At 42.8% G+C, this 17,596-nt stretch overlaps 1 protein-coding gene across 1 annotated transcript in view; it reads right to left on the bottom strand.

Moving 5' to 3' along the window:
• The window catches only part of LOC119965355 (septin-8-A-like), a 66,526-nt gene that overhangs the window by 12,925 nt on the left and 36,005 nt on the right, over window positions 1-17,596 (bottom strand). The window contains exons 2-4 of the mRNA XM_038796014.1: window positions 6,695-6,809; window positions 3,171-3,366; window positions 1,493-1,679 (exon numbers count right to left, since the gene is read on the bottom strand). Coding sequence (XP_038651942.1) covers window positions 1,493-1,679; window positions 3,171-3,366; window positions 6,695-6,809 — 498 coding nt within the window. The remainder of the gene's footprint in view (window positions 1-1,492; window positions 1,680-3,170; window positions 3,367-6,694; window positions 6,810-17,596) is intronic.

Here is a 17,596-nt window from a genome sequence, read left to right on the forward strand (position 1 = left end):
AACAAATCATTAATCAGTGAATGGAATGATGGGGCATTTTTGCTGCAAATAATCTAATCAGAACAAAAGGAGAGGCTCAATAAAAACAAAAAAATGCTGGAAAGACTTCGGTCTAGCAGCTTGTATGGAAGGAGAAACAGAGTTAACGTTTTGAGTCCATTTGACCCCCCTCTTCAGAACAGAAGGACAGGCAGCTGCAGAAATGGATTGCAATGCAAAACACGAAATATGAAACGAGGAAAAAGCAACCACTCAAAAATCAAGCGCTTTCTTTCCCAGAAAGCCTTCGTAAACACATTTCCCCTCAGAAAAAAAATCAATCTGACAATCCAGTTGTTAAATGTGATTTCACCACACACGACACATTGTAATATGACTGCTCCTTGTTGATCAGACCGGTTTTGTGTTCCCAGCTCACCAGAAATCTGTCTCTGCTTTCACTGCGTGTCACAGTGACTGAGGCATTAAGTTTACCATCTCCCCTTGAAGAAAGGGATTATTGTCCACAGATTCAATTACTAGCATATTGCCAAAAAGAGTCAGAAACTTGCTAGGTGTTCTATTCATTTTGGGCCTTCATTCTTTGATTCACAAATAAGCAACATGCCTGTAAATTGCAATAATTGCTTAAATTATAATGAGTACATTTAAATTGGAAAGCATCTTGTAAAGCCAGTGTAACTTTCCATTGCCCCTGGATGTGCCAGTCATCAGTCTGTTTATTTTAGGCGGGGAAAAGGAAGGAAAAAGAAACCACGTCAGAAAGGTCTCAATTTCAAGTGAAGCACCTTTTAGATTTTTCTACAGTTTCATTGCATTGAAGGCAGAGTTATGAAGGCATCACAATAGGATTAAAAATAACTCAGAACTTCAGGATTGTAATTTACAACAATTAGAATTTAGCTTTGAGCATTTCACATAAACTCAATGCAACATCAATGTCTACCTCAGCAGCGAAATTGAATTCTCATCTCGGAGATGATGATCTTCTTCCCTCCCATCTCAAATTCACATTTTGCCTATTGCTTCAGATGGGTTGAATTCATATGATTTTGGGATAACCAATAAATTAGGAATTTCAAAATGAATGCCACAAGTTTGTTACTGGAGAAAGGGAAAATAAATAGAAATGAAAAACACGAGTCTGCTTCACTGGAGCTGTACAGCTTGTGAACTTCCCAGAACTAAACCTGACAGATGTTAGGAACGTAAACTATAGATTTTGGAATTAATGTATTGGAATTAAGACGTTATTTTAATGAAAAATGGTTGAGTGTTGGGTGGGGAGAAATTCAAATTTTAATAAGGCATTCATCTGTAACACTTATTACCATAGAAGAGAATCATATCAAAGAATGGTACAGCAAAGAATGATGCCATTTGGCCCCTCACGTCCATGCTGGCAAAATAAAAGAAAAGCCACACAGGTTTCCATGCAGCTTGCAAAGTGATAACAGAAAATCATTAATTTTACATAACTGATCATTGATACCTTGCTGTCCAGTTTTTTCATTGTTACTAAATCCAATGATTTGAGACAATGACCAGTGGGAGCAATGAAGTACAGGCAGACGTGAATTCTCGTGTCATGAAAATCATGCAGTGAACGCTTGATCTTCAATTCCTCCTGAAGGTAATTCTCAAACTGTGCATCGATGTAGTCAACGACAGGTTTATAGCTGAAGAATAAAAACAGATGAACTCCTGGAAGTGCTGTTGCTCATAGGTTTTGTTAAGCTACCTCATGTGTCAGAATCTTTAAAAAAAAAGGATCTTTCCAGTCCCGAAATATGCATTAAAGCTTATGCTACCCATCAAAGCTAGACAGTCCCTCTGTTCACCATTCCAAAGATGAACATTTTATACGACAATGGTTAACACTACAATAAAAATAATTTTCAGATAGTTACTCAATTATATTAGTGATCAATTTTATGGTACAACATTTAATCTTGTTTACACAATGTAAGTTTTAAACAATATTACATTTTTAAAAAAATAAACAGCAATAACCTAACTTTTATTTGTTCTCAGTTATTGCATTTTCTGATATTCTTTTGCAATGTCATAAAAATATGGTCAAGAGTTTACTGATACGGAGCTAGTCCCCAGGGTCAAGTAGAATCTATCAGTTAACATACAAAATAAAAAAGCATCTATTGAATTTACTTCCCTCCAAGAGTCTCTGCTTCCATACCCAAGAAGCTTGAATTGTTTATAGCCTGGAGCACTAAAGAAACAGGAAGCTCAGTACTGCAAAGAAAACCCCAGGGTAAGTACATATAGAAGTCTTCCATTATCTTACCTTCTCACTTTTACAAACTGAATTATTGGACTATTCCACAGATCACTGATTTTGTTCAGTGGGAAACCGAGTGACATACACCACAAAAAACGCACATTTCATCCTTGTTGTATGCTGAGGGGTAGCTGATTTCAGCAAATGCTGTGGTCAGAGGCACTATGACGGACTCAACATTCTATGTTAGTGGGAGCAAAAGCAGCCAGGGCTCTTGCTCCTGACTGCAATCTAAAATGAAATGGAAATCGCTTATTGTCACGAGTAGGCTTCAATGAAGTTACTGTGAAAAGCCCCTAGTCGCCACATTCCGGCGCCTGTCCGGGGAGGCTGGTACGGGAATCGAACCGTGCTGCTGGCCTGCTTGGTCTGCTTTATAAGCCAGCGATTTAGCCTTGTGAGCTAAACCAGCCCCTAATGATCATGCAATTGAAATTTACAAATATATCAGAGCATAGCTCCACAAAATCCCTCCTCAGCCCCGTAAAGAAAAAAATGAATTATTGCTTTTCCTACATTCTGGTGGTCAGTTTTGTAGGACGGGCTCACTTGACATTAGTACAAAGATGGTGAAACCCATTTTAAAATGGAATATACATGATGCAAAATAATTGCAAGTGGCAGATTCTTCAATGTACAGGAGATGTTGGAGTGTTGGGCGAGAGGAGAGGAAGGAAAAACATCCGCAAATTTCGTAGCCAATAACCTGGTGAGAAGTTGGCGTGCAGTGTTTTGAAAAGTGTGTGTGTGTGTGTGGGGGGGGGGGGGGGGGGGGGGGTTCAAAAATACCTTAAAAACTGAACATGCAAGTCAACATGGGAGAAAATAAAAATGAAACATAATTATATACATGCTCATTTCAAGAACGTACCTTTGCTCTTTATTAACTTGGTCACCAAATCCCACTGTATTAACCACAGTCAGTTTAAGGTCTACATTGGTCTCCTTCAAACTGTAACTTTGTGGCTTTAAACGAACACCTGGCTCATAGTGAGTAGCCTCCTCACTTTCAAACATTGTGTTGAACAGAGTGTTCATTAACGTTGATTTACCTATACCAGTTTCTCCTAAGGAAGCAAGAGAAATCAGTTAAACATTTGACAATAATAATGCCTTAGGTACGATAGCACAATAGTCATGATGCTGGACCAGTAATCCAACGATGTGGGTTAATGATCAAGATACAAGGGTTCAAAACCCACCACTGCGGCTGGGGAGTTTAAATTTAAGTTAATTAAATAAAACTGTAATAAAAATATATCAGTGGTGGTCACCAGGAATCTACCAAATTCTTGTAAAAACCCATTTGATTCACTAATATATTTTAGGAAATGCCCTTACTGGTCTGGCCCAGCCTTCAAACCCACACCAACCTAGTGGAGTCTTAACTGTCCTCTGAAATGTCCCGGTAAGCCACTGAGTTGCACCAAACTGCTACAAAGTATTATAATAGGGCAGAGGATCAGAACTCACTGCGTGATTAGATGGAGTAAGGAGAGGCAAGATTGGGTGGAGTGGGATAAGATGAGGCGATGGGAAGTTGGACAAAAAGGAAAGTAATAATGCAGATAAGAATCGCCTTAAATCACTCTGTAATTCAGTCCCTTTTTGTGCTTTCACATGTCTCAAGTGATTATTTGTGGCCAGGGCAGACAATGTAAAATTGTGTGCTGTGGGGATGCAGTGGTGTAGTGGTATTGTCACTGGACTAGTAATCCAGAGTAATGCACTAGGGATCCGAATTCGAATCCCACCAGGGCAGTTGGTGAAATTTGAATTCAATAAAAATCTGGGACGGAATTCTCTGACCCCCCGCAATGTCGATCCCGCCCCCGCCGTGGCCGGAATTCTCCGCCACCCGGGAATCTGCGGGGGCGGGAATCGCGCCCCGCTGTTCGGCGGGCGCCCCGCAGCGATTCTCCGGCCTGCGATGGGCCGAAGTCCCGCCGCTGTCAGGCCTCTCCCGCCGACGTGGTTTAAACCACCTCTGTGCCGGCGGGAGCAGGCGGTGCGAGCGGACCCCGGGGTGTGCCCCCACGGTGGCCTGGCCCGCGATCGGGACCCACCGATCAGCGGGCGGGCTTGTGCCGTGGGGGCACTCTTTTTCTTCCGCCGCCGCCACGGCCTCCACCATGGCGGAGGCGGAAGAGACCCTCTCCACCGTGCATGCGCAGGTGGTGATGTCAGCGGCCGCTGACGCTCCGGCGCATGCGCGGACTCACGCCGACCGGCGAAGGCCTTTCGGCCAGCCCCGACGCCGATTGGCATGGCGCCAAAGGCCGTTGGCGCCAGTCGGTGGAGCGGGAGCCACTCCGGCACGGGCCTAGCCCCTAAAGGTGCGGAGAATTCCGTACCTTTGGGGAGGCCAGACGCCGGAGTGGTGGCGCCACTCCGCTATGCCGGAACAGCCCCGCCCCGCCGGGTAGGGGAGAATTTCGCCCCTGGAATCAAAAGTCTAATATGACCATCACCATTGTCGATGGTCATAGGCCGCACGGTAGCATAGTGGTTAGCACTGCTGCTTCACAGCACCAGAGTCCCAGGTTCGATTCCCGGCTTGGGTCACTGTCTGTGCAGAATTTGTACATTCTTCCTTGTCTCCGTGGGTTTCCTCCGGGTGCTCCGGTTTCCTCCCACAAATCCCAAAAGACGTGCTTGTTAGGTGAATTGAACATTCTGAATTCTCCCTCTGTACACAAACAGGAGCTGGAATGTGGCGGCTAGTGGCTTTTCACAATAACATCATTGCAGTTTCAGCCTACTTGTGACAATAAAGATTATTATTATTTAAAAACAATCTGGTTCTCTAATGTCCTTCAGGGAAAGAAATCTACCCGGTCTGGCCCACATGTGTCTCCAGATCCACACAGCAATGTGGTTGACTCTTAACTAGCAAACCACTAAGTTCAAGGGCAATTAGGGATGGGCAACAAATGCTGGCCCAGCCAGCGACGCCCAAATCCCAAGAACGAATGAAAAAAAATGAACAATTTATCACATGGTGTGGTATTCTTTCAGAAGGTCTCAAATTTGACAGTTGGTCTTTAGTTAGATTGCTAATCTTAGCTGAAGTAAAGGTGAGGCACTTAATATTTAGACTTAGACTTAGAACAGTACAGCACAGAACAGGCCCTTCGGCCCTCAATGTTCGGAGTTTCTAAAATGTGGGGGGTTGAGGTTAAGGAAAATTAACCTTGGATCCCCACTGCCAATTATTACTTAGCAGCTACTGTTGAAAGTGCACATATGAAGGTAAACTTGGGCTATGTGATACAGCTATTAGCTGACTCTGGAAGGCACAAACAAATATTTTACAACACATGAAAATTAGCCATTGGAATGCAATACCAAGGAATCCACAAATTCTTTTAAAAAAGATAGGAGAGTGAGCCAACTTTAAAAAAGGGTGAAAAGTACAACTTAAATTTAAAACTTTGCATTATTTTAAAATCTCTACAGGCATTTCATAATCCCCTTGGATCACATTACGCTAGATTGGCAAAAATCAGAACAGTAAGCCAAATATTCAACATTAGTTCAAATTAAAGACACGTCAAAATTTAAATCGTTACATAGATACATAGAACATACAGTGCAGAAGGAGGCCATTTGGCCCATCGAGTCTGCACCGACCCACTTAAACCCTCACTTCCACCCTATCCCCATAACCCAATAACCCCATCTAACCTTTTTGGACACTAAGGGCAATTTAGCATGGCCAATCCACCTAACCTGCACCTCTTTGGACTGTGGGAGGAAACAAGCACCCGGAGGAAACCCACGCAGGTACTGGGAGAACGTGCAGACTCCGCACAAACAGTGACCCAGCAGGGAATCAAACCTGGGCCCCTGGCGCTGTGAAGCCACAGTGCTAGCCGCGTGTGCTACCGTGCTGCCGAATTTATGGATAAAAATAGAGCTGATTTGCAAACTAAAAAGGTTGATCAGACCACACACATTTAAATACACGGAGACAAGATAGAGCATAAAACATCAAAATTAAATGCATTTTTGGCAGTATTTTATACTGCCTTTGATGGCGTCCACTGATGCTCAGCTACAATCTCACACACACAGAACACAGACACGCACAACACAGACACTGCATTTTCACAATGGTTCATTAGAGAACAATAAGCAGGAACCAAAGTTGATTTTTCTTCTACTTGACTAGTTTAACTCGTGTCACCCGTGGCTACCTCGCTGGCAACAATTGATTCAGTTCAAACCAGGACAACCTCCCAAAGTGCATTGACCCAACAAATGATTCAAAGTGCCACAATTCTTAAATCCAAATTGAATAATTTCAACTAACTGACAGGCCTGCACCAGTTATTGTACGCCACAGCCCAGGCCAAGGTGGTACCTTTCATGCAATGCCAATACAGTACTTACCTACACAAAGAATGTTGAAACAGAAGCCTTGTGATACAGATTTGCTGACTAATTGATCGGGGAGACTGTCGAAACCCACATGACCACCAAGGCTAAGGTTACGCTTCTCCGCCTCCTGGTTGCAAAGGAAGAAACATGATATACATCAGAGAAATATACATTACAGAAATAGAGCAAATATTGCATGAATGCTTAACAAAGTGAGTAATGCACCATGCACCTACAGGGCATCTTCACTTTCTCCCCTCCTTACAATATCTTTTCCACCTCCCAGTATATTGCACCCAACTGGCAGTGTTTAGTAAACTCAATGGGGAGCACAGTGGTTAGCACTGTTGCCTCACAGCACCAGGGATCCAGGTTCGACTCCCGGCTTGGGTCACTGTCTGTGTGGAGTTTGCACGTTCTTCCCACGTCTGCGCGAGTTTCCTCCGGGTGCTCTGGTTTCATAGATACATAGAAGATAGGAGCAGGAGGAGGCCTTTTGGCCCTTCGAGTCTGCTCCACCATTCATCACGATCATGGCTAATCATCCAACTCAATAGCCTAATCCTGCTTTCTCCCCATAGCCTTTGATCCCATTCTCCCCAAGTGCTATATCCAGCCACCTCTTGAATATATTCAAAGTTTTAGCATCAACTACTTCCTGTGGTAATGAATTCCACAGGCTTACCACTCTGTGAAGAAATGTCTCCTTATGTCTGTCCGAAATGTTTTACCCTGAATCCTCAGACTGCGACCCCTGGTTCTGGACACAAGGATCATTGGTAACATCTTCCCTGTATCTACTCTGTCTAGTCCTGGTAGAATTTTATAAGTCTCTACGAAAGCCCACCTCATTCTTCTTAACTCCAGCGAGAACAATCCCAACCTGGTCAATCTCTCCTCATATGACAGTCCCGCCATCCCTGGAATCAGGTAAACCTTCGTTGCACTCCCTCGAGAGCAAGAACATCCTTCCTCAGAGAAGGAGACCAAAACTGCACACAATACTACAGGTGTGGCCTCACCAAGGCCCTGTATAAATGCAGCAACACATCTCTGCTTCTATATTCGAAATCTCTTGCAATGAAGGCCAACATACCATTCGCCTTCTTTACCGCCTTCTGCACCTGCATGCTTACCTTCAGCGAATGGTGCACAAGGACACCCAGGTCCCGCTGCACACTCCCCTCTATCAATTTGCAACCATTCAGGTAGTAATCTGCCTTCCTGTTTTTGCTTCCAAAATGAATAACCTCACACTTATCCAAATTATACTGCATCTGCCATTGGTTTGCCTGAAAGACGTACTTGTTAGATGAATTGGACATTTTGAATTCTCCCTCTGTGTACCCGAACAGGCAGAGTGTGGCGACTGGGGGTTTTCACAGTAACTTCATTGCAGTAGTAATGTAAGCCTACTTGTGACATTAATAAAGATTATTATTATAACTGGGGAAGTCTAGGATGAACAGGAGCAGGAATTACAATTCAACTGGTGCCTTCTTGACCAAAAAAGGTAATAATCTGTCACGCTACTGGAACACTTCTTCTTTGTAACATTGATGTTTGGCAGGCAGGACAGGGAAGGAATGGTTTTGTTTCCACCATTGCTGCTTTTCAGCCATACCCAAAAGGCTGGCTTGCACTCCACTACTCTCTCTGCTAAAGAAACGAAGCCACCTGCCACCTTTGCTTCTCCTCCCCTAAACTACTCTTACGACCGATGAACAAAAAAAGTGACTCTTACTTTGATTGACACCTCATGCCATCTAATAACCCTCTTATGGACTGACCTGATTAATACTGCACTCCTGTATGCTTCACCCGATATCGGTGTCTATACATTTACATTGTGTACCTTATGTTGCCCTATTATGTATTTTCTTTTCTTATCATATACTAAACCATCTGTTTGTGCTGTTCGCAGAAAAATACATTTCACTGTACCTCGGTACACGTAACAATAAACAAATCCATCCATCCAAATATTTAATTTTGAAGTTAATTCCTCAGCACATTCTAGAGCTTATCTCAATGATCATTAGTACAGCAGAAAACATGCCGCTGATTTGATCAGATAGCTGGGCTGATGCGAGTCAGTGCCCGGCATTAAGACTGTGGTAGATCGGGGCTCTCGTTACAAAATTCATCCAAATTCCACAGAAAAATGAATTATTCGCCAGGGCAAAGGGGGGGGCGGGGGGAGGATAAAGAAATGATGAACAATTAAAACACAATGTTAATCAGTAAATTGTTGCAGATCCGTCATCTTTAGAAAAGTGATGACAAAGGCTTCTTAAATTGTGAAGATAAGGGTAGATTAAAATTACCTTTGTAAAACAGCGTGGTGATGGGTTATAAATCACCCTGCATTAGTTGATGGAAAAGTAAATATGAATATGTAATTCATGTACAAGATTTGTTAGAATAAATTTTGACTTCTGGGGTTAGAATCATAGAATTCCTACAGTGCAGAAGGCGGCCATTTGGCCCATTGAGTCCGCATCGGCCCTTGGAAAGAGCACTCTATTTACGCCCACAGCTCCACCCTAACCCCATAACCCAATAACCTCACCCAACCTTTTGGACACTAAGGGGCAATTTAGCATGGCCAATCTACCCAACCTGCACATCTTTGGACTATGGGAGGAAACCGGAGCACCCGGAGGAAACCCACACAGATACAGGTAGAAAGTGCACACTCCACACAGTCACCCAAGGCCAGAATTGAACCTGGGTCCCTGGAGCTGTGCGGCAACTGTGCCACCCCGTTAATCTACCCTGAGTTTTACATTAGATTTTACAACACTGTACATAGCATCACCTAACTCCCTGGAGATAATTTAACTGAAGCATCATCAAAACGTAATACTGGCTTTATTTTTAATTGCTTACACTATCGTCTTGACCAATAGACCAACCTAATTACCGAATTCATCCCATCCCTTACTAAAACATAGAATTAACGCAGTAAATATTGACATCCTTTTACAAAAGTTACAGTACATTTCAATACAATACTACAGGCCTTTGCATCACAGAGTGGTGCATCAGTTAATGCTGAAAACAGGTCAAATACTTCAATTTTTAATTTAAAAGATTCAAAAAGATCTTTTAAATTGGAGAATGAATGACATCTCTGGAGAAAGTGGATTAATTTAAGTTGTGAACTTTCAATCAAAACTAATGTAGCTGGTGTGTATTTAACTTGGATTATATTACACGTGAAACATAAGTGGGCAGTCCACCAGGGATCTACCGATATTGCTGTTAGCATTAGTTACTGCTAGTGCTTTCTGAATGCTAAAAGGAATATATGGAGTGGGATGAAAATAACACATTAATACTGCTAGTGCTTTCTGATTGCTACAGGAATATATGGTATGGGGTGAGAACAACACATTACTACATGCATGTGGCCTACACCTATCGAGTGAATTTGATATGCTAAAATCTGTGAAATGCAGAGTCAAAGATGTCAAGCTTCTCTGACAGCAGCCGGGATAACGTGCGATTTCCAGCTGTCACAGATTACACAAACAGGTTACGAGAACCATCCTGAGCTTCTTTTGGGCTTGACTAGCCGCTGCATCCAAGGTGATGACATGGCTAGGTCTTCGAGAGGAGGGACCGTTTGTCATTTATTTCCCTGGTCCCTTTGTCAAACAGCTTTCTGGTCAGGAGTCTGTTAATTGTCGGCTTATTGGAGCATCGTGCAGGAAGCCAAATTATTCAGGTCAAAGTCAGAACTAATGTGTTTCGCAAAGACTCGGAGGTGACATTCCACAACATAGGTGACCGGCTTATGGTTCAAGGATCAATTTTAGCTTATGAATTATGAAATTAGTCATGGCTATTTTAACAGAAAATAATTCTAATGTCTGTATATTTTATAAATATACTATTTGTACTAAACACTGTAAACTAGTTGATTTATTAAATAAATTGGTCTTTTGGTTTATAGCCTGATCGAATGCATAGTCTTCAATCTACCTAAAACAAAAGCACATGAATATCGAATGCAGTTACGTGGGTGCTAAATCTGACTCTGGGCCTTACCAGTTTTATCTAGATCCTGTTTTAGGTAAAGGCGCACTCTGAATGTCAAGCGGTCTGAGGTCAGCTTACAGGAATAAACTGTGATACCGTTTACAATTACAATGCCGTCTCCTCCAGCTTAAATGATTTACCAAACATTTGAACTCATTCATTCCCCGCTGGCAGTCAGGAAGATTCATGTTCAATGTTTTAAGAGATCACAGACCATGCTCAAGGTTAAAAGCAGACAGTCAGGTTGAAGAACCCCCTCAACCACATGCTGCTTGGACCTATTAATGGTCAGCTTGGCCTGACTAAAGACGATGTTCAGATCCAATGTGTACAACACAAATCAATTCTACTTTGGTATGGGGAGAAGGAGGCTGCAGGAAGTGGAATGTTTGGGTAGGTGCAAACCTGAAAGAGACCAGGTTCAACAGAAAGTAATAGAAATCTAAATAGAGATAGGTTGAAATCAACAATCGGAGGCACAATAGCACAATGGTTAGCACTGTTGCTTCACAGCGCCAGGGTCCTAGGTTTGATGCCCAGCTTGGGTCACTGTGTGGAGTCTGCATGTTCTCCCTGTGTCTGCGTGGGTTTCTTCCGGGTGCTCCGGTTTCCGGGTGCTCTGGTTTCCTCCCACAAGTCCCGAAAACCGTGCTTGTTAGGTGAATTGGACATTCTGAATTCTCCCTCTGTGTACCCGAACAGGCGCTGGAATTTGGTGACTAGGGGCTTTTCACAGTAACTTCATGGCAGTGTTAATGTAAACCTACTTGTGACAATAAAGAATATTATTACAACGGAGTATCAGAAAACCCAACATCTGTTGTCCACAGATCCACAACATATTTGCTGAGACTAGTACACAAAAGGAACACAGACTCTGTTTTGAATTGGGTAGGTGTCACCAGCAAAGCATCTGCCTTCAAAATTGAATATTGTTGCCCAAGGCCAAGGGATAATTGTAACAGAGCCTAGTGTGTAATCTAAACAATGGTTGTTTCAATACTGAGTCACTAAAATATTACAGAAGCTTCTAGCCTGGCAGAATCAGACTCAAGAAAAGCAACGCTTCCGAGCTGATCATAATAAACAGGACAACAAAGTAGAACAGTTCCAATGGAAGGAAAGTCTGTCAGTTCCCAACTCGAACCTGGCTCGCTAAGCTTTGTAGAACTGGCCAGATTTTGCAAGTTAACGTTGAGAAAGAGGAGAGCCATGGATCACACATCAAAAAAGCTGCTCACCGTGTACTCACATCTCTGCCTAAAATATGTTCGCAGTGCTGGTGCACATCATTAACAGCTCACCCTTGTTTATTGATTCACAAAATTCAAGCAATTGGGATTCATGGTTATGTAGGTTTAGTTGAAGGATTTCAAAATTGTAAACTGGTCTCTCATAGATAATTTGCTGCACAGCGCCATTTGGCCAATTGTACCCATGCGGGCCATAAAAGAGCTGTCCAGCCAGCCAGATACACTTTCCAACACTTGGTCCATTGCCCTGTAGGTTAAGGCACTTCAAGTGCATATCCAGGTTGCTTAAAATATGATGCAGGTTTCTGCCTCGACCATACTTCCACGAAGAGAGATCCCAAACACCCTCTGGGTGAAGATACTCAATTTCCCTCTAATAATTTGACTCATTACTTTAAATCTGTGGCACTCTGTTACCGACCTGCCCCTTGTTACAGACCTCTGTTCAGGGAGTGGGAGCTCTCTATAGAAACAGACTTTTAAAACCTAGGTCCCGATATAAGCTCTTACATTAGGTTGCAGGTATTATACACCAACGGCAGATATCCAACTAAGGTTTAAAAATAGAGTTATGGAAAGAAGCAGGAACATAAATTACAGTTATATTCTATCTTGATAACTCACTCCAGGAATGATTTCACGAAGAAATAGGGATATGGTATTTTAAAACAAACTCTATTACTAACACAGTATTAAAATATTTTTAACTTCACATGAGAAAATAACTTACAATCACCCTATAAACAATGCTACTCAATACAGTGAATACAATACCCTTAACTGCTATCTTTATTTCCCACTCAAAAAAACAAGAAAAACTATCTCCACTCTCAATCCACTTTAAATACCATTAGCACTTAGTAATACCTGCTATGCCAAGATGTTCTTTGAGAGAGAGGCATCAGTGGCACAAACTGCTTTAAATAAAAGCTCTGAACCCTGCCAGAACCATGCAGAAACTCTGGCTGTATCTCTTCAGAAGATAACTCCTGCTCCCTTTGTTTCAGCTCCCTTTGTTCTCAGACAAGTCTGAACTGCTGTGAAAGACTGCCCATATGTCATAGCTTTAAATGAACTGCAGAGGGCAAACTCCACAGCATCGAGAATTCCACTCACCTGCTTTATGCAAAATGCCTGATAACTTCAGCTCTGCCCAGTAACGACATCATCTTACCAAGCTGAAATGTAAGTAACTAAAGGGAATCCCCATAATTCAAACAAAACTGCATTAGCCTAAGCTTTTAGGATTGCTTAATTTCACCCCTGGCTCCCAAAAGCTTAGTTGTCTTTCAAACTAGGATTTATTTTAAAACATGACTGCAGCAGTCATATGCACACTAACCCAGGCTTTTAATCCTTACTGCACCAAACGCCTATAATACACTACATCTGAAAGCCCCCCATTCATCACACAAACCTGTTGCAAAGAGGCAATAATTGTTGCCTAATTTTAAATATCATTTTTTTCCTAACTGGATGAGATACATCAAATCTTTCACAATCATTCTTCAACATCCAAAATGTGTTTACCACGTCTATAATGAAATCTCAGAGAACAAGTACAACATTTTAATCCTTGGATAGATACAAACATAGAAGTGAGAGACAGGCGGGGTGGGGGGAAAGAGTTTAACAGAAGATCCAGTCAGACCTAGCTCTTGGAATCAACATTGCTCTATTCAACTGAGGCCACCTTATTTAGTAACAGCTTCTGGTCAAAGGGAGTTTGACTAGCCGGACGGAAAACCCAAGTCATTCTGACACCAGCTCATGATCACTGTTCTGTACACCCACAGGAAACCTCTTGTTCAAACTCTTCAGCAGAGCAAGCACAAATTAAACAGTCATACATAGCATGCTATATTAAAATGTCTCTAGTTACTTAGATGACAATGGAGTTAGTATTTCTATATGGGAAAGCTGGGTGTAGTTCACTTTCAGGCTCCTGGCTTCTTGTTAATCACTTGTTCCCAAGATCATTCAGGAATACCTTTTGAAGAAACAATTTTCTTCCAAAAGGTAAAAGCAAAAATTGTTTAAACTGATAACAGTCATCTGTTTATCCTACACTTGAAGTCTTAAATCAAAAAGTCAATCTATTTTGACTCAAAACAAGCCTCGCTTGATTTGCATTAGCCCCAAGGAAATACTGACTTGCACAAAAGCAAACTGCTAACCACAACATCCGAGGAACTGTTGCAGACAACAATATGCTATAGCTTTTAGCTGAGGACTGGTTTAATCCTGTGCCAATGCAGTGCCGAGAATAAATGGTGCACGTGTCCATCTGTCTCTGCGTGCCTGCCGGAGAAAAACACCCCCTGAACTTTGAAAGTTGTGATCGGGTCCGTTTGCTGCAATACTAATTATAATCAGCTTACCAATACATAAATGAATTCCAACTCATTAGAAGAGCCTAGAATATAAAGCATTTCTATAATGAACATGAATAGCAGTGCTTAGAAGGTGCAATTTCGGAGTCCAAAGTGATCTCATCTCCTTCTTTAGAAGTATGCAACATTTCCCTCATCTCCACATCCCCTTCTATTTTCTTGACCCTCTGTTATATCCCAAATATTCCTCCTGCCAATCATAAGAAACAATAACATGACCATGAGAACTCTACCAAATCTGCTCCAAATTCAGGCGCTCAGAGCGGCACCGTGGTTAGCACTGCTGCCTCATGGTTCCGAAGACCCGAGTCACTGTTCGCCTGGAGTTTGCACATTCTTCCAGTGTCTGCATGGGTCTCACGCCCAGAAAAATGTGCAGGGTAGGTGATTGGCCACACCAAATTGCCCCTTAATTGGAAAAAAAAATTGGGCACACATCCAGATACTCAGTCATGCACAAAAAACAGAGCCCTTTTAAGGGTGAGTTTAGCAGGGTGTTCTTAGTGTCTACAGCGCAGAAAACGACCCCGCTATCAAACTTGACTCGGTGTTCTTTTTGGCCTTGGTCAGGAATGTCCCACTGAGGCCACACTTACCTCACTTCCTGTACTGAGGAGCTCAGGTCCAAGATGCCCAGGTGGCTGGAGCGGCGGGTACCACCCTGACAGAGCCCGGCCAGCTGGGGGCCTCCGATGGTCTGGGAGATGCCCCCAGGTCCGGTTAAACCTGATCCACGTTTGTGTGAACCAGTGTTAAACGGCACCATGGTGAGGTCTCCCAGGTGCAGCTGTTTGTAATAATCTCTATTCTGTCACATGTAGGCTTATATTAACACTGCAATGAAGTTGCTGTGAAAATCCCCTAGTTGCCACACTCCGTCAGCTGTTCGCGTACACGGAGGGAGAATTTAGCATGTCCAAATTACCTAACAAACACGTCTTTCAGTAGGAAACCAGAGCACCTGGAGACACAGGGCGAACATGCAGACTCCGCACAGAGAGTGATCCAAGCAGGAACCGAACCCGGATCCCTGGCGGCGTGCTAACCACTGTGTTACCGTGCCGTTCAGGGCATCAGGAGAATTGGGCGCCGACATACTAAAATGAGTTTAATGGCTCACTTATGTAAATCTGGATCTCTCCCAGCTGGGGCAAGATCCAGATCACAACGTCTCGTAAGATATCATTCGATCTCGTGAGGCGTTCCAATCACAAGGGACCTTCGCAAAATTTTACGGCCTCGTTGCACCACCGAGTTGAGCGCGACAAGGTAATTCGATCGCACCCATTTACATTTCTGTGCAGAGCATTCTTACACTCGCTTATTCAATCTTTCCTCCCCCAGCTGCCCCATGCCACTGCAAGATTAGGAAATCACGTGCATGACACTATTCCATGAGAGCACATGTTTGTGCACTGCCAGTGAAGTGTCAGTGGTCGGAGTTCCTAACAGTCAAGTACATTAAATCATATTTCATTTTGTTTAATTCAAGCATTAACTTTAGTGTTGGGTAGGCAAGGGGAAGGAGTGATGTGCACTTGCATCAAAATAAATTCAAAACTTTTTTTGTGCACCATAAAATGCCCCATGTCCCATTAACTGCAGCTACTGTTATGGAGGAGTGGACAATATAGTGCAAAGGAAATTCATTGTAGCCTGTGCAATTATATAACTGGCAGCAATCAAACTGGTGGGATTACAGGCTATGGATAGTTTGAACTAAAAATAGTACGCAAGGCCAGTGAGGGAGTGGAATTCAACATTAGTTGCCAAGTTGATCTTTTCACCTTTAGGATCAAGAATAGGAATGCTGAAACCCTAATTGCCAGTTTTTAGTTTCAGCCATTCTTGCTGTACAGGCAACCTCAAAAAAGGAGGAGGAAAAAAAAGAAAATCCCCTTGTTGTTCGAAGAAAATAAGGGCGACCATTGTTCAGCACACTTTATGCATCACTCTAACATCATTCATTGTACTATGGGTACTCGCAGCTGGTCTCTTAGTTCTTGGAACACATGCAGAATAAATTTGAGACGGTGGCTCTTCCAGACAGAATGACAAGGGCTCAATGACATCTTTTTTTCATTACATTAGCATCAGACCACAGCACGCCTGTACCCAGGTGTTAGATCTTTTTCCAATTTCCTTCCAAGTCAATTCAATTATCCTAACTGGATAGCAATTTAGCTTTATTCTGGACAGTTAGTCACGGTGCTTAACTCTTCCGAATAATTAAACCCAACTGGACGATTGCTGAACCCAGAAAATAATATGAATGAAGTTAGTGCTGCCTTTTTGCTGCAATGTCAGAGGGTCTATCCACTATGTAATTTTATTAAAGAGGATTTGAAGTTTGCTGGGTTGGCCTATAATCTTCATAAACGGACCCTTTCACCTTCCTTTGGTCCCCTATTATCTTGCTTTGTGCTTTTGAACTGCTACATGGAGGTGGTCTGGGAGTAAACATCTTAGGCGGTATTCTCTGCCCCCACTCCCGCCGGCAGAGGGATTTTCCATCTCGCCAGCCGGCCAATGGGATTTCCCATTGTGGGCAACCCCACACCGTCGGGAAATGCCTGGGCGTGGTTGCGCTGCTGGCACAATGGAGAATCCCTCCCAATGGAGGGATTTAATTTAAACATAACTGGTTTAGCCTCTCGCCTCCCATCTATAAACAGAAAGGCGTTTGGATTTTGAATTCTCCCTTTGTAAACAATGTCGTATTTCTCAACCTGCTAGCTTTGCTATGATCCAATTTCTGTTAATAACCCCACAGCAAACTCGAGATAGCGTCAACCTTAATCGCACACGCTCAAATAAATGGGGGGGGGGGGGCATTACATAGCCCTCCTGTGCATTCATGTAATAAATGAGGAATAGAAAAAGAAAGATTTATAGGGCAAAGACCACAATGTACAAAATTATTGAGTCCAGAATCAAAGTCCAAGGGCGTATTCCTTCACAAGTCAGCAGGTTTAACTGATGCTGGATAATGCCCTTTTCCAGTGGACTTGACTTCCATAAGATAGGCATGGGGAGAGATGAATTAATCTTGCGGCCGACGGTACAGAAGTTCAGATCTTTCACTGGAAACGGTGTCGATGGAGGAACGCATTCAAACCTCTTTGTGCTGTTTAGTGGATGGAAGATGGCAGACTGATTTGCAGTACAGCAATACCGTAAAATTGGTTCTCCCAGCTAGGAGTCATGTCACATGACTCCCA

Source organism: Scyliorhinus canicula, chromosome 4, assembly GCF_902713615.1.
Source record: "Scyliorhinus canicula chromosome 4, sScyCan1.1, whole genome shotgun sequence".
In the NCBI taxonomy this organism is placed as follows: Eukaryota; Metazoa; Chordata; class Chondrichthyes; order Carcharhiniformes; family Scyliorhinidae; genus Scyliorhinus; species Scyliorhinus canicula.